The following is a 15,088-nucleotide window of genomic DNA, read 5'->3' as shown; positions in this document are numbered from 1 at the left end:
GCTCCCCGCCCCCTTACCGTGCTGTTCAGAGCAGCAGGAGATCGCAGGCCCGCTGCAGCCAGCTGCGCTCCCCGCGCTGCCCAGTAGGAGCGGCGGGCCAGAGAGTTGCCCATGCAGCGGCGACAGATGGGTGCCAGCAGAGGAGGGGCTGGGGGCTAGCCTCCCCAGCCAGGAGCTCAGGGGCCGGACAGGACGGTCCCGCGGGCCGGATGTGGCCTGCAGGCCATAGTTTGCTCACCTCTGGTGTAAAGTGTCCTTAGCGTACGGTATGTCTGCACTGCAGATGGAAGCGTGCTTTGCAGCTCGAGCAGACAGACATGCTAGTTCTGCTCAAGCTAGCATGCTAAAAATAGCCATGCAGCTGGGAGTCGCAAGGGTTGCAGCTCAGGCTAGCCACCTGAGCGCAAACTTGCCTGGACCCGTTGGGTACATGTTTGTGCAGCTAACCTGAGTCACCAACGACGCTACCCCAGGCTATTCTGCTATCTTTTTGAATCCACGGCCCTGTGACTGCTTTAACTTATGCTGAGGGCAGGTTTGACTGTCAGATAAACCAAGAATTCAGGGAGGCAGAAAGGTAGCAGTCACCCTCCCTGGGATCAGTGCAACTGAGGAACAAACCCATGGGTGTCTAACCTTCCCCAAACAATCATAAGGTTCTGAAACTCTGGGCACAGTCCAGTTCCCACTGATGTCAATGGGAGTTTTGTCATCATACCCTATGGCTTCAATTGAAGAAACCACCTAAACACATGATTAAATCCATCCCTATTAGGGAAAGGAATTAAGCACATGCTAAAAGTTCAGCATGTGCATTACTGCCCTTCCTGAACAGAGATGCTTTCCTAAACTGAGGCCTGATTAGGTTTTAAAATAATCTTTACAACTCTAAAAATCAGAATTTTAATCCTGCAATGGATCTAAACCCTCTGATGTCAAAACTGTGTGCTATAGACCTAAGGAGCTATAAAACCAATTTTAAAGTTTAATCTATTTCTCTGACATCAAACAGAGGTTACTTTCCACCAGCACCAGAGCAGCTCTAAAACACTCAGTGTTCCATGGAGGAAAAAGAAAGTTATTTCCTACAATGAGTGGCCTTGGAACAGCAAATATTATGGAAAAATATTTCAGCTCTGGAGGGACTGTGAAACAAGCCTTTTAAAAAAAATCTGCACTATAGGGTATCCTTAAAATATTCAGTGTTCAAAAACAAATTTCCTCCAACCTTGAAAGCCCTATGAATTATTACACACTATAAAAATCTTGGCCTACTAAATGATTACTCTAAAACATTAGATATTTCTTAAGAACTTTTTCCCCCAGCCATGTAGAGTCTCATAAAGTATACTGTATTTCCCATTCAAGAGCAAGGCAGAATTGTGCTGGCACAAATCACTTATTGCTGAACACTTTCTTTTTCCAAAAGTTTACTTAACTTAAGAAGCTAAGCTAGCATGTCTTCTTTAAGAGGAAAATACCATGGCTCAGTAACTTACTCCATGAAAGTCACCTGAATATTGCTTATCGTACAAACATATCTACAGCAGTCAAACTTTTATTTCTGATAAACTTTTTGAGCTCATTTAAAAAATTCTTCTCTCTAGCAGAAGTGACTTAAATCCTTCTTTACTCACCTGAATTATCTCATAGTGAGCAATGCTGGGTCACAAACCTTCTATGGACCCATTAATTGATTCTATTGAAGTTCACTGCAAGCTAACACTGACTTCAGAAGGAGTAGAATCTGGTCCGCCCTTTGGTTCTCTAGCTGCCACTCAAGGAGAACTCAATCTGTGCTCCATCTACTGAAATTTAAGGCCAAGATTTTTAAAAATAGGAGCCTAAAATAAGGCTGTAAATCCCTATTTAGGCATCCAAATAAGTGGACTCACTTTCAAAAGTGCTAAGTTCTCATTAGCTCCTTCTGAAGTCAATGGGGGCTGCTTAGTGCTCAGCTTTTAAGTCAGGTCACTTATTTAGACACCTAAATATTGATTTAGGAGCCTAGCATTATTTTTGAAAATCATGACCTATTTCTAAGGGACAATATAAGAATTCATAATGTCTGACTGTGTCCCTACAAACCAAAGTAATCACAGCAACAGTAATTCAGACAATTGTTGGATTATCTTGCTTCTACACCTGTGAGCTGCTAGTGCAAGTAATCCCACTGACAAACATTTTGGTGGAACCGAACACTGCAATCCTGCAACATACCCTTGACTTCAGAGAGTTTTGCCTGAGCAAAAACTACAGGGAAAAATGCCACCCACATGCATCAATGTGGAGGGAAAATTGTTGTTGCATGTGGTGAAAGGGTGAGAATCTCGGTAGCAAGGAAGGAAGACACTTGCCAAGGGTCAATAAATAGCTCCTTCCTCTGGGAGTCTCTGGCAACAATTGGCCAGCTGGAAGACAGGGGTGCTGATGGGCCAGCATTCTCCTGGCCTCAGGATTCAGCCCAGTGAAGCGGTCATGTGGAGCTTCTTTCAGCTCCGTTCCAGCAGCTCACCCTATCCACCTGAACTAGGAATGGGAACCTGGCCTGACAGATGCTATGGGTTGAGCCAATTGTGTGATTAGGGAATCAGTAGGAATTTTCTCTCCCCTGGGGCAAATGGCAAATGACCAAGGAGGTTTTTTGCCTTCCTTGTAGCACCTACAAGCCACTATGGGTTAAGTAGGAACGTGCTTAGTGCCTAACTGAGGTACTAAAGTAGTGCTGTTTATTCGTCGCAACTTGCGGCCGGTTTCCAGTGTGGTTAAGAGTATAAAATGAATGGATCCCAGAGATAAAATACCTGAAGTTTCAGTGATGGACCTTGGGCTCATGTGAAAGAGTGAGACCTTGCGGCTTTCACAGGCCAAGGTCCCCACTGTGCTGCACTCTCTGTCCCCCTTGCACGGGGAAGGATGCTAGGATTAAGGGAGAGCTGGGTCCTGTTGGTAGGCTGAGGAGAGCCACCCCACATTATAGGTTATATGTTTAGGAGCCCTCTAAACCTGGCACCAGTTACAGGTTATATGGTAAGGAGCCCTGTAACCCACACACTGGAACCAGTTAAATGCCTGGTATCGGAAAATATTGGTGACGGGCGAGTAGCGCCCCTCCCGAGTTAAAGTTTAATGAAAGTTGCAGGCTGCTGCTTCATTTCATGCATTTGTCTGGCCTCATTTTGTCTTTGTGTCCACATCAATGGCCTTTAGTTTCTAAAGTGTAATTGTTCCTCACCAGGCCTCCTCTCTGACCAAGATTAACATTGCCTCAATTCATGTTTCTTTTGTCTTAAAAAGGTAATGCAGCCTCAGGATGGAGAACCCCTCAATGTCATGGAATAATTTCCACAGGCCCTTTTTTAGGGAGGCTCCAATGGCAATGGTCGCAGGAGACATCCTGTCCACAGGAAGTGGAGGGGACTGGTGAGCCACAGGTGTCCAGGAGTCAGCATAAAGCCAAATGGACTATCTGGGCATCCACCAAGATCCAGGCACATTTCTGGGGATCTGTGTGTTCTGGGTTTGTAACTCTTAGCCATTCTTTGTGGAGGTAGTGCTAGTGGGGGAGGGGAATTCCCCTTCCCAGCCCCCTCCCACTCCTACTGCAGAATAATTACTGCAATCTCCATGTCAAAATCTCACTGACTTTTCATTCCCTTGTGCCCTCCAGTGGATTTTTCAGCAGGAGAGGCTAGTCTGGTTCTTAATCAGTAATGACCAATATATCTATGGTCACAAAGGGAAGTAAATATAAAGATTTGGGAAAGAGAAACATGCCAGAAAGTTTCCTTTACTGGAGTGTGTTGTCTGCTGAAGGGAGTTGAGGCAAATGAGGTGGTGGAGGGGGCACAAAAAAGAAAAAAACCAACGATGTGAACAGGTAACTTTTTACAATCAGTCCATATAAAGGACAGAGAGATAAGATTAAGACACTTTCCCTTCATTAAGCTAGTTAGGAATAGGAACATTTTGTTCTGTATTCCTACTACTATATTTGATACTTTTACAAAATACTATAGTGCTTCCCTCGACAGACTTTTGAAACCCACTATTAATTTGCATTTAGAAGCACAAAAAGGAAGCTAAACAACATAAATGATTCATAAACCCAGAGATTTTACTGTTATAGCCTTCTCATCCCTCCCCGATTTTTCTGAAGTGAAAAATAAAATATAAAGGATAGAATGACAACATCAAAGGCACATTTGGAATAGTGTAGCTAAATGAAAACGACAGATGGAAGATCAAATTGTTGGTTTCATCTGCAACGATTTCAATTGTGTAAAATTGCTTATCTGATACTCATGGTATATAACTGGATCATATTTGTTTAATGTGTGTAAACAAGAACTTCTAACAAGCTAACACAGAGGTTCAATATGTTTCAATAATGTTTGTATCATTAATGGATTTTAACAGTATATTACTATATGTAGAGCAGCAAAAGTACGTTCAGCTCTATACAAAATATGGATTAAAATGCGGTCCCCTACTCTGAGAAGCTTCCAATATGAAATAAGTTCAGAGGTGCAATAAAATGTGTTTCAGAGTAACAGCCGTGTTAGTCTGTATTCGCAAAAAGAAAAGGAGGACTTGTGGCACCTTAGAGACTAACCAATTTATTTGAACATGAGCTTTCGTGAGCTACAGCTCACTTCATCGGATGCAGTTTCCACGGTATGGATCCGATGAAGTGAGCTGTAGCTCACGAAAGCTCATGCTCAAATAAATTGGTTAGTCTCTAAGGTGCCACAAGTATTCCTTTTTTTTAATAAAATGTGTGTAATCTATACCACTTAATACTCAGCCGTTTTCCTTTCTATTTTCTCACCAGAAGGTGGCACACGATGCACAGTTTATACATATTTGTCCATTTCCCACTCCCCCATTTTACTTCAGCTTAGAACTTTCAGCCTTTTAGAATAAATAGAGTCTGACAGGTTTAGTTTATTTTGTGTAATAATCACAAAAGATCCTTTCTGCAAATACAATAAATGTTATCCAGGCACAATTTGGAGCAAGTGCTATTGATATTTACACCATATATGTTGATTGAAAAGTAGCTGGCTATAACAGTGCAATATAAATCTTTCCAGAATGCTGTAAATATCTCCTAACATACGTGGTGTGGGACCTATAAAAGTGAGTTTATTACAATTAGTGGGAAAATATTTTTATTATAAATTGAAAGGAAAATAGAAATCTATACTCTTAGCTTCAGCAAATCAGTAGAAATAACTTTCTTAGCCCTTGCCATGATGGTCTGTTACTTATTAGAGTATATGCTTTACACGACATATCTCCATTTTTGTAATTTGAAACTGATGATTAGAGCATGAGAGAAAGTCTTTTGGAGAGAGAGAAAATCAAATTAATGAAACAGTGAGACAGGAAAAAATATGAGGCACATATACATAATATTAAACCTTTTTGTTTGATGATGTTAACAGATACTTAATTTGCTCCATGTAACACAGGCTAATAAACCTAGCATCCCAAAGCATTCTGTTCAGAGGCATTATTTTTGTAGGCTTGTTGGTCAAGAGTAATTCAATTACAGAGTATACTGTACAGCCACTAGCTGGCCACTAGGGGATGCTAGAAAGTTCATCCTTCCCCCAGTCCTCACATCTGCAGCTCTCAGCATACTCTTTGCCAGTTTGCGTGGCAGGCTGCTCCTAGTCCCAGAAATTCTGCACTGTGGAACAGTGTTCTGTTGCATGAACCACTAAGGTGTCATTTTTGTACGGATCCATCACTAATATTTTCTCTATGTTGCCATAAGAAAATTGCTACATGCACATCCACATGGCAAGAGAGGGGGAAGTGTGTGTACAGTGAGACAGAGTGCAAAAGTACAGTATGTAAAGAATTTCCCAGAGAGAAACCCCTGGATTGCACAGCTGTAACTGAAAGTAGAATTTAGTTCAACTTTAAAAACACCAAAGCCAAGAAATTGCGTAGGCATTTAAAAATTCTGCCAAGAACATGGCACTACATAAAATATGCCATAGTGCACACACACACAGACACCTTGTGGTCCTCTCTAAATACATCCTTTTTTGTGGCATGGCAAGTATCTAAATGGCCCACAGGCAACCATAGTAGCTCAACATCAGTGGGACAGCTGCATGAATAAGTCTGCAGGATAGGGCCTTGCTGAGCCCACCTCAGCATGCCTTACTGAGCCTTGTCTGGTAATACTTAATGTGCAAAAACAGGCAGGCTGTCATTCAAAGAAAAGAAGTTAGACATTGCAGCTGTATCCTTCCTTTTGCCTACTTACGAGAAAGGATAGTGGGGGAAAAACTCCTCCAGGTCTAATCAGGGTCTCCTGGACACTAAAAGAAGAAGCCTACCTTCTAATCAGCATTATCTGTAGGTACTGATGATGAGGAGAAAGAATGTGTAAACCCATAAATCCTACAGAGCTACATTTGATATCAGATATGTTGGATACTCATTCCAATGAATTTCCTAAGGGATGAATGAATAAATAAATACAAAAGTAACAACAACAACAACATGCGCTTATCACTTTTCATCCTAAAGTCTCAAAATCACTTTGCAAATATGGGAATATATCGACATTTCCAGTTTGCAGGTGAAGTAACTCAGACACAAGTTAGTTACACAGCAAGTCAATGGCAGAATCAGGAATGGAACCCAGGTCTCCTCGATTGCAGTCCACTTGCAATCATGAAACTATGAAGATTCTACATGAAAAGCAAAGCCATGATTTTATCAAAAGTATTGGATATGTTTTATTTACTACTTGAGCTTCAGGTGAACCGTTCACAAATAGGATATGAAAGATAAGGCCAATAACATAACATAGTACACTATTTCCTTTTCCTACGTATATGGACTAAGCAGTTTGGAAACTGCAACTTTAGCCAAAAATTGCTTATTCCTCAGCTAGGCCCCTATTCAACATAGCACTTAGAGCATGCTCAACTTTAAGCACATGATGTAATCCACATGGGGACTTGTAGCGAGGCGGTGTGGCTCCCCGCCGCCACGGAAAGGATCGAGCCCCTCCAGACACCAAAGTGGGCAGAGCCAGGAAGCTCTGAGCCCAACCCTTAGAGGGACAGGTGGTGACTCGGAAGTAGAAAGACGCGGCCTGGAAGTATAAAGGGGGGCCCTCAGAGCTCACTAGAGGACCAGCCGCTGGGGAGGCCAGACGTAGCCAGCCTAGCCCGCGACTGGGAAAACCCCACGGCCCCAGGTCCACGCCAAGACTGGCCGGACCTGCCCTGCGCCCGCTCTCCAGGGGACTTGTCAGGCCTGCTGCTTGCCCACTACCCTGAGGAACCCCTGGTGCTGGACCCCCCGGAGAATGCCGCTGTGATCCAGGTACCAGAAGGAGGGGCGCTAGGAAGTAGCCCAGGGACAGCTGACCCTAGTCTGGCTGTAACTCTGCCAGAACCCATGTCAGTGTGTTGCGGTCAGGATCCCCACTGACCCAGCAGCGGGTCGTTTGCCGTGCTCGGATGCAGTGCAGTGGGTGGGCCTGTCCCCCCCCCCCCCCCAAACGCAACTCGTGGGTGGCAGTCTCCCCCTCTTCCAGGTCCTTGGAGGCCTGGGCCAACTCACACATGCTGTGCTGCTCAGCCCCTGCCTGAGGGCCTGAGCTATTGACTGTTTGTTGCCCTGCCCTCACCCAGGGCCTGGCCTGCTAACATTGGGCTATTTGCTCAGCCCCTGCCCGAAGGCCTGAGCTACTGACTGTTTGGGGCCCCGCCCTGACCCAGGGCCCGAGCCTACAGTGCTCCTTCCAGTTACTGCAAGGGCTGCTGAGGGAGACTCCGGTGGCCGGACAAAGTCCCCGCCAAAGTCATTGGTGTGTAGCAAGCTGGTGTGGCTCCCCGCTGCCCTGGAGAGGGTCGAGCCCCGGCCTAGCCCCTTTACAGGACTACTTACATAAGCAAAGTTATGCGTATGCATAAGTGTCTGGAGGATCCGGTTTTAAATATGCTGTCCTTATAGCAGTGGTTCATATTATGTAATATGTGCCACATATTTCTTTTGGGGACCACTTGAAAATTGCTGAGGGTCTCGGTGGACCGCTTAATGATCTTTCCAAATGTTGTCTGTACCGTTAGCTAACTATTGTAAAGTGCTTTGGATAAAAGCGCTATATAAATAAAAAAAACCTCAATAATAAACGTTTGTTTGTTCTACAAATAAAAGCACACAACTCATATTTTAAAATCAGTTGCCTTTCTAATGTGATGGATGTGCCCTCTCTCCCGGGCTGCAGCAGCCCCCGAGCTGGAGCTGGGAAGGAGGCGGGGGGGCATGTCTCCCCTGCCACAGAGCTGAGGCTGGGAAGGAGGGCCATCTCTCTCCAGCAGCCCTGGAGCTGGGGAAAGTCATCTATTTCTCTGGCCGCCGCAGCCCTGCAGGTCCCAAATTCCCCCCACCACCTTTTCTCACCCCACTGCCCCCTCCCATCTACCCCCTATTCCCCCCAAGGCCACCACCTCACCTTCTTCTCCAGGGTCCAGGCACCTAATTAGTGGAGCTACGCCAGCACGGCTCTACTCATTAGGAGGGTGGCCGTTCATTCTCTCGTGTGCGGCCGCCCAGGCGCGCACCTCAGAGGGAAGTATCCACGGACCACCTGAATGGACCTCGGATCACAGTTTGAGAACCACTGCCTTACAGAGTACAGAGACAGTCAATTCATTTCCAGTGCACTTTTTCAGAGATCAATCCCAAAAGTCTCCTGCATTTTCACCAGGGTTTGAAGAAATCTGTAAACATTGTGTTACTAATAGTCTTAACAAAAGTTCTCATTTTTGCTACAAAGCAAACTCTGGCAGGTTTCTTCCCCTCTCTTTTAATAAAACAGATTAATAAGGCTATTTAGCTCTCTACTCCTGGCGCAATTCAGTGGTGCACTATTTTTGATTAATGTGTCCTTACCTCATTTTCTAAGTTAATTTTTCTGCTATTAATTTGATGGAAGTTTTAAAAAGTGCAAGCTACATGTATAATTCACAAATAACTTCTACTTCCTCAGCAACTACAGGAAATAAAGCAATAAGATGAATCATTTTTAAGTCAACAGTGGTGTCAGTTTTAGCATAACAACTAAAGCCTGCCCCACTAACCTACACAACTCCAAAGTGTGTGGAAATCAAAAGTCCCATGTGTGAATATTAATTGATATTTAGATTACTAAATGCTCACCCATCCTAAAAAAATTAATACTAACAGTGTGGCTTAAATTCTGCTGACTCTGAGATGTAGGTCAGTTGTACAAAAAGTTGCCAAAGTATAGCTGAAAAATATTACTTCCCCAAAGCTATAGCTTTGATGCGAATAGCGGGGCCACATGGCCCAATATCCGTCTGTCTGGCACCACCATTATTTAAAGCTATTTGTAGAACTATTCATGTTCATATATTTCTATCACTATTTTGGTCTAATATCAACATCTTTCTTCTGGACAACTGCAAATACAGTTTCCCAAAAACAATAAAAATGGAAATGGCACACTGACTTGTCTAACAATTTATTTTCAATTAGTTGTAACTCTCATTGTTTCCAAATGCATGTTCTTGATTAAACAAGACACGAAATGTTGACGCATATTTTATGAAAATAATTGGCAGGATACTATTGTTACGGTGAATTAACTTTTAAGGTGATCAGTTTAAAGCACAGTGATGAAGAGATTAACAGGTAAAATATCTACCTTGCCTGCACAAACTGAGATCAAGAAAATAAGATGAGACACAGAATTACTTAATATATGTAGCGTCTACTCACTGTAAGTGCTGCTCAGAGGTGTTGACCTAAAGAAGCCTATAGACTTTTGTGACTTGGCAACTAATGAGCCTCATCCTCTTTGTCTCTTTCCTGCAGCTGCAAAATGCTAGTTGTAATAGACAAACTTATTTTACCATCAAGTTTAAAGTTCTGTGAAGGTGAGACGGGAGATTTTATTTGCAGTTCTATATGGCCGAGACACATGAGCATTTCCTACGAGGGCAAGAGACCAAAAGGGTGCAGCAAATTTTCTGATGAGCAACTCAGCTAGCTGTGGAGCCAGTACTGAAGATGGGCATCAGTTTTGTGGTCCTTAAGTACCGCGGTGGATCACAGACCATTTCACGGAAAAAAATTTTCAGAGCGAGAGAGACTCTGTGTGTGTATGTCTGTCTATCTATCTGTCTGGATGGAGAAAAGAAATAGAGAGATGAAATAGAGTGACCAAGGTTGACGTGCCTAGTAAAAAGGAATAACATTCTGCTGCTACTGGTAACTTTTTTCGAGACTCCAGGTGAGCTTCTAATTCCAACACGACAAGAAACTCCACTGGTGTTCTTGCTTACCTGTCACGGGACAGTCAATTGTAATGTTTGCTCCAATTCTTCCCACTATCACACCTCCAACAGTTACAGAGAGATTACTAACTTCCAGCTTTGTGACATTTATTCCAGGGGACAAAATGACAGGAGCCTCTTCAAAAGAAAAGGAAAGGAATTATATTTATTTTAAGTTTTATGTGCTTTATAGATCTTGTATTCAAAATGATCATTTAAGCAGAATTAAGTTTGAAAAGAAACATACAGATAGTAGGGTGGATCAGCTAACTTAACTCATGGCTGTTGTGGCTTTAGTTGAAATACAATTTAACAGCAATCAGAAATCCTTATTTCTAGTTACTAATTCAGTCAAACTCAATCCAGATTTGGGACTGGAGGATGGGTGTTAGTGCTAAACAAAGAAATGACACTCACGATACTACAGATGCCATGATCAACATTACCTGCATACAACAGCAAAGAAGTTTCCATGTCAGAACCAAAGTCATTGACCACCATGCATCCATACACGCCAAGTTCCTTTCGGGTAGGACTGAGAATCTGTACTTTTCCAGTGACATCCAAAACCACTCTGAAGAATGTTTAAGGGGAAAAAGAGGTTTATTCATGTAGGAACAAATCCCATGCCCAGCTCACATATCTCAGCTATAAACCAAGTCTCCCTTCAAGAATATAGGAGAGAGAATCTTCCCATCAAGGATACAGAACAGAAGCAGAACTGCCCTGTAGAAGCTACCCTAATCCAACGAGGAGAGCAGCCTCCATGCCTGCAGTGTGCCCTCTTTCTGGTAGCAAGGAGAAGCACTGAACAATATGTGCAGAGATGGCTCCTCCAACTCATCCTCTCCTCTCAAACAGCAATGGAGAGTTGCAGTCTGTGCCATGCAGGAGATGGACAGCATCTGCATGTCCTCACCAAACCCTTCCTCTTCACTGTGCAGCAGAACAACCCTGCTTCTGCTGCCAAGAGACCCCCCCCCATACCCACAGAGGAAGGAGCAGGATTGGACCTGAAATGAACACGTTTCTGTGGGACAATAATAAAAAATTATGAGCAATTTTTAGAAAAAATTACTGTATGCCCCATGAACAGCCCTCTAGAGCAGGGGTGGCCAACCTGAACCTGAGAAGGAGCCAGAATTTACCAATGTACGTTGCCAGAGAGCTACAATAATAGGTCAGCAGCCCCTCATCAGTTCCCCCCCAGTGCCTCCCACCCACCGGCAGCCCCGCTGATCAGTGCCTCCCCCTCCCTCCCCCACCTCCCAATCAGCTGTTTTGTGGCATGCAGGAGGCTCTGGGGGGAGAGGAGCGAGGGCACAGCAGGCTCAGGGGAGGGGGCAGGAAGGGGTGGAGTGGGGGTAGGGCTTGTGCCAGAGCCAGGGGTTGAGCATTGAGCACCCCTTGGCACATTGGAAAGTCGGAGCCTGTAGCTCCAGCCCTGGAGTCGGTGCCTGTACAAGGAGCCGCCTATTAACCTCTGAAGAGCCGCATGTGGCTCCAGAGCCTCAGGTTGGCCACCCCTGCCCTGGAGCATAGTGCGCTTGTCACCTCAGACCAGCAGGTTTGGGAACAACACGGGCAAGGTGGCTGGGGTATGACTTATGGAAAGTTTGAGTCCTGGCACATGGTGGGACCTTGGGTTCTCAGCAGGGGGAGGAAATAAGGATCAAGGATTTACAATTTTAAGGGTTACCTGACTTTGTGTATTGATATAGTTTAATTATTTTTCCCCATTAGCAATAAAGCTGCAGTCTTTCCACAAAATACTGTTTTCCATCTGAACCCCTTTCCTAGTATCTCAGCGGCAAGGTATGTGACCCAAAACCATGTGGGAAGATTCTGAGAATGCCAACCTGGTGTATTTATACTTTTTTCCCCTTGTTAGATTTCCCAGCACTTAGTAACTTCAGCTACAGTGTGCACCAATGCATACATACATTGTCGATCTGACATCCTACTTGATTGGCTAAACATACAAAAATGAAGCTATATTATGTGGTGAAACACAAAAGCGTGTTAAAAATGAAGTCCTGCTTCCTGTATGGGACAAAACCTGGCTTTCCCCCACCCCTGGGGCAAATTAATACTTGTATAGCACAGCACGCATACCTACAACATATTTTGCAGAGACATTAGTATTTGTCTCATACATTTCTAAATATATAGCTATAGATATAATTTATCTTTAAACAAAAAAGAAGGGAATGGAGACCCAGTTGCTAGTGAAACCCTCAAATGGTAAGGATCTCTATATTAGAAAGTGCAGTTTATAATTGTAGACGTTAGAAATAAAAAAAATACTTACATATCATCAAAACGTACTAAAAATGAAAACATCAGTTGCAACAAATAAATGGGAAATTACAAATGCCCCACAAACTAAAGAATAATTGGCAGGAGCATCATGCTCCAGAAACATTTTCATTCTTAAAAAAATCTTATTTTTGGCATCCCTGCTTTAACTGATAGCCCTGCAGAACTATATTTTTCTTGGCAATTGGGTTAATCAGTTAAGTATGTTGAGAAATGTCCAAAAATGCCTTTTATCATTTCAGAATAATTCCTTCATTACTGAAAGGCTAGTTAAAATTCCAACAGGCTAAACCATGAAGCTAATGTTAATGTTATCCGGTGAGTTTCTCAATTCCCAGCAGTGGAGTAAAAGTATTTGCTCAAAACTGAACAAATATCTGATAATATGATAACTTTTCTCCAAATATATTTCCAAACTGTGGTTGTAATATAGGGTCCTTTTAAATTTTGACATTCCATTATCTTTAATAGAAAGATCTGTAGGTAATGAAGGATTAAAAAAATTCACAAGAATTTGTGGTTTCTTTCTAAAACAATATTGTGTTGTACAAATTATGCACAGTGGGCACATCTAAAAGTTCATTCTAGTTTTAGAAAAAGTAAAATTTTCAGAGATGTTTCCTGTACATAAAATGGTGAATAATATGAGAATTGGTAATATCTCTAGAACTGGAAGGAACTTTTAAAGTGATCCCCCTATCTGGTATAGAATCATAGGACTGGAAGGGACCACAAGAGATCATCTAGTTCAGTCCCCTGCACTCATGGCAGGAATAAGTATTATCTAGACCAGTGGTTCTCAAACTAGGGCCGCTGCTTGTTCAGGGAAAGCCCTTGGCGGGCTGGGCCAGTTTGTTTACCTGCTGCGTCCGCAGGTTCGGCCGATCGCGGCTCCCGCTGGCCACAGTTCGCTGCTCCAGGCCAACGGGGGCTGCGGGAAGCGGCGCAGGCCAAGGGATGTGCTGGCCACCCTTCCTGCAGCCCCAATTGGCCTGGAACGGCGAACCGTGGCCAGTGGGAGCCGCGATTGGCTGAACCTGCGGACGCAGCAGGTAAACAAACCGGCCCAGTCTGCCAGGGGCTTTCCCTGAACAAGCAGCAGCCCTAGTTTCAGAACCACTGATCTAGACCATCCCTGACAGGTGTTTGTGTAACCTGCTCCTAAAAATCTCTAATGACAGCGATTCCACAGCCTCCCTAGGCAATTTATTCCAGCGCTTAACTACCCTGACAGGACGTTTTTCCTGCTGTTCAGTTGGTTTACCTCTTGCTGCAATTTAAGCCCACTGCTTCTTGTCCTATCCTCAGAGATTAAGAAGAACAATTTTTCTCCCTTCTCCTTTGTAACAACTTTATATGTACTTGAAAACTGTTATGTTGTCTTCTCTTCTCCAGACTAAACCAACCCAATTTTCCCAATCTTCCCTCAGAGGTCATGTTTTTTTAGACCTTTAATCATTTTTGTTGCTGTTCTCTGGACTTTCTCCAATTTGTGCACATCTTTCCTGAAATGTGGCACCCAGAACTGGACACAATACTCCAGCTGAGGCGGAAGAATTACTGCTCAGGTCTTGCTCGCAACACTCCTGCTAATACATTCCAAAATGATGTTTGCTTTTTTTTTGCAACAGTGTTACACTGTTGACTCATATTTACCTTGTGATACACAATGACCCCCAGATCCCTTTCTGCAGTACTCCTTCCTAGGCAGGCATTTCCCATTTTGTATGTGTGCAACTGATCATTGCTGCCTGAGTGGAGTGCTTTGCATTTGTCCTTATTGAATTTCATCCTATTTACTTCAGACCATTTCTCCAGTTTGTCTAGATCAGGGGTTCTTAAACTGGAGGTCGGGACCCCTCAGGGGGTCATGAGGTTATTACGTGGGGGGGGGTCATGAGCTGTCAGCCTCCACCCCAAACCCCACTTTGTCTCCCGCATTTATAATAGTGTTAAATATATTTTAAAAGTGTTTTTAATGTATAAGGGGGGGTCGCACTCAGAGGCTTGCTATGTGAAAGGCGTCACCAGTACAAAAGTTTGAGAACCGCTGGTCTAGATCATTTTGAATTTTAATCCTATCCTCCAAAGCACTTGCAACCTCTCCCAGCTTGGTATCATCCACAAATTTTATAAGTGTACTCTCTATGCCTGCGGTTCTCAAACTGTGGGTCGGGACCCTGTTTTAATGGGGTCGCCAGGCTAGTTTAGATTTGCTGGGGCCTGGGGCCGAAGCCAAACCCTGAGGACTTCAACCCTGGGCAGTGAGGCCCAGGTTGGGCTTTGGCTTTGGTCCCCCACCTGAGAGGGTGGGGCTTGGTTGGGCTCAGACTTCAGACCTCCCTCCTGGGGTTGTGTAGTAATTTTTATTGTCAGAAGGGGGTCACGGTGCAATGAAGTTTGAGAACCACTGCTCTATCCCATTATCT

General features: G+C 43.9%; 1 protein-coding gene across 1 annotated transcript in view; it reads right to left on the bottom strand.

Annotated features, from left to right (window-relative positions):
- ADAMTSL3 (ADAMTS like 3) overlaps positions 1 to 15,088 on the bottom strand; it is a 274,919-nt gene that overhangs the window by 21,095 nt on the left and 238,736 nt on the right. Inside the window, exons 22-23 of the mRNA XM_077828139.1 lie at positions 10,787 to 10,914; positions 10,350 to 10,478 (exon numbers count right to left, since the gene is read on the bottom strand). Coding sequence (XP_077684265.1) covers positions 10,350 to 10,478; positions 10,787 to 10,914 — 257 coding nt within the window. The remainder of the gene's footprint in view (positions 1 to 10,349; positions 10,479 to 10,786; positions 10,915 to 15,088) is intronic.

This window comes from Eretmochelys imbricata, chromosome 10 (assembly GCF_965152235.1).
Source record: "Eretmochelys imbricata isolate rEreImb1 chromosome 10, rEreImb1.hap1, whole genome shotgun sequence".
In the NCBI taxonomy this organism is placed as follows: domain Eukaryota; kingdom Metazoa; phylum Chordata; order Testudines; family Cheloniidae; genus Eretmochelys; species Eretmochelys imbricata.
The sequence above is the reverse complement of the archived record's forward strand: the minus strand, read 5'-3'. Positions and strand labels throughout refer to the sequence as shown.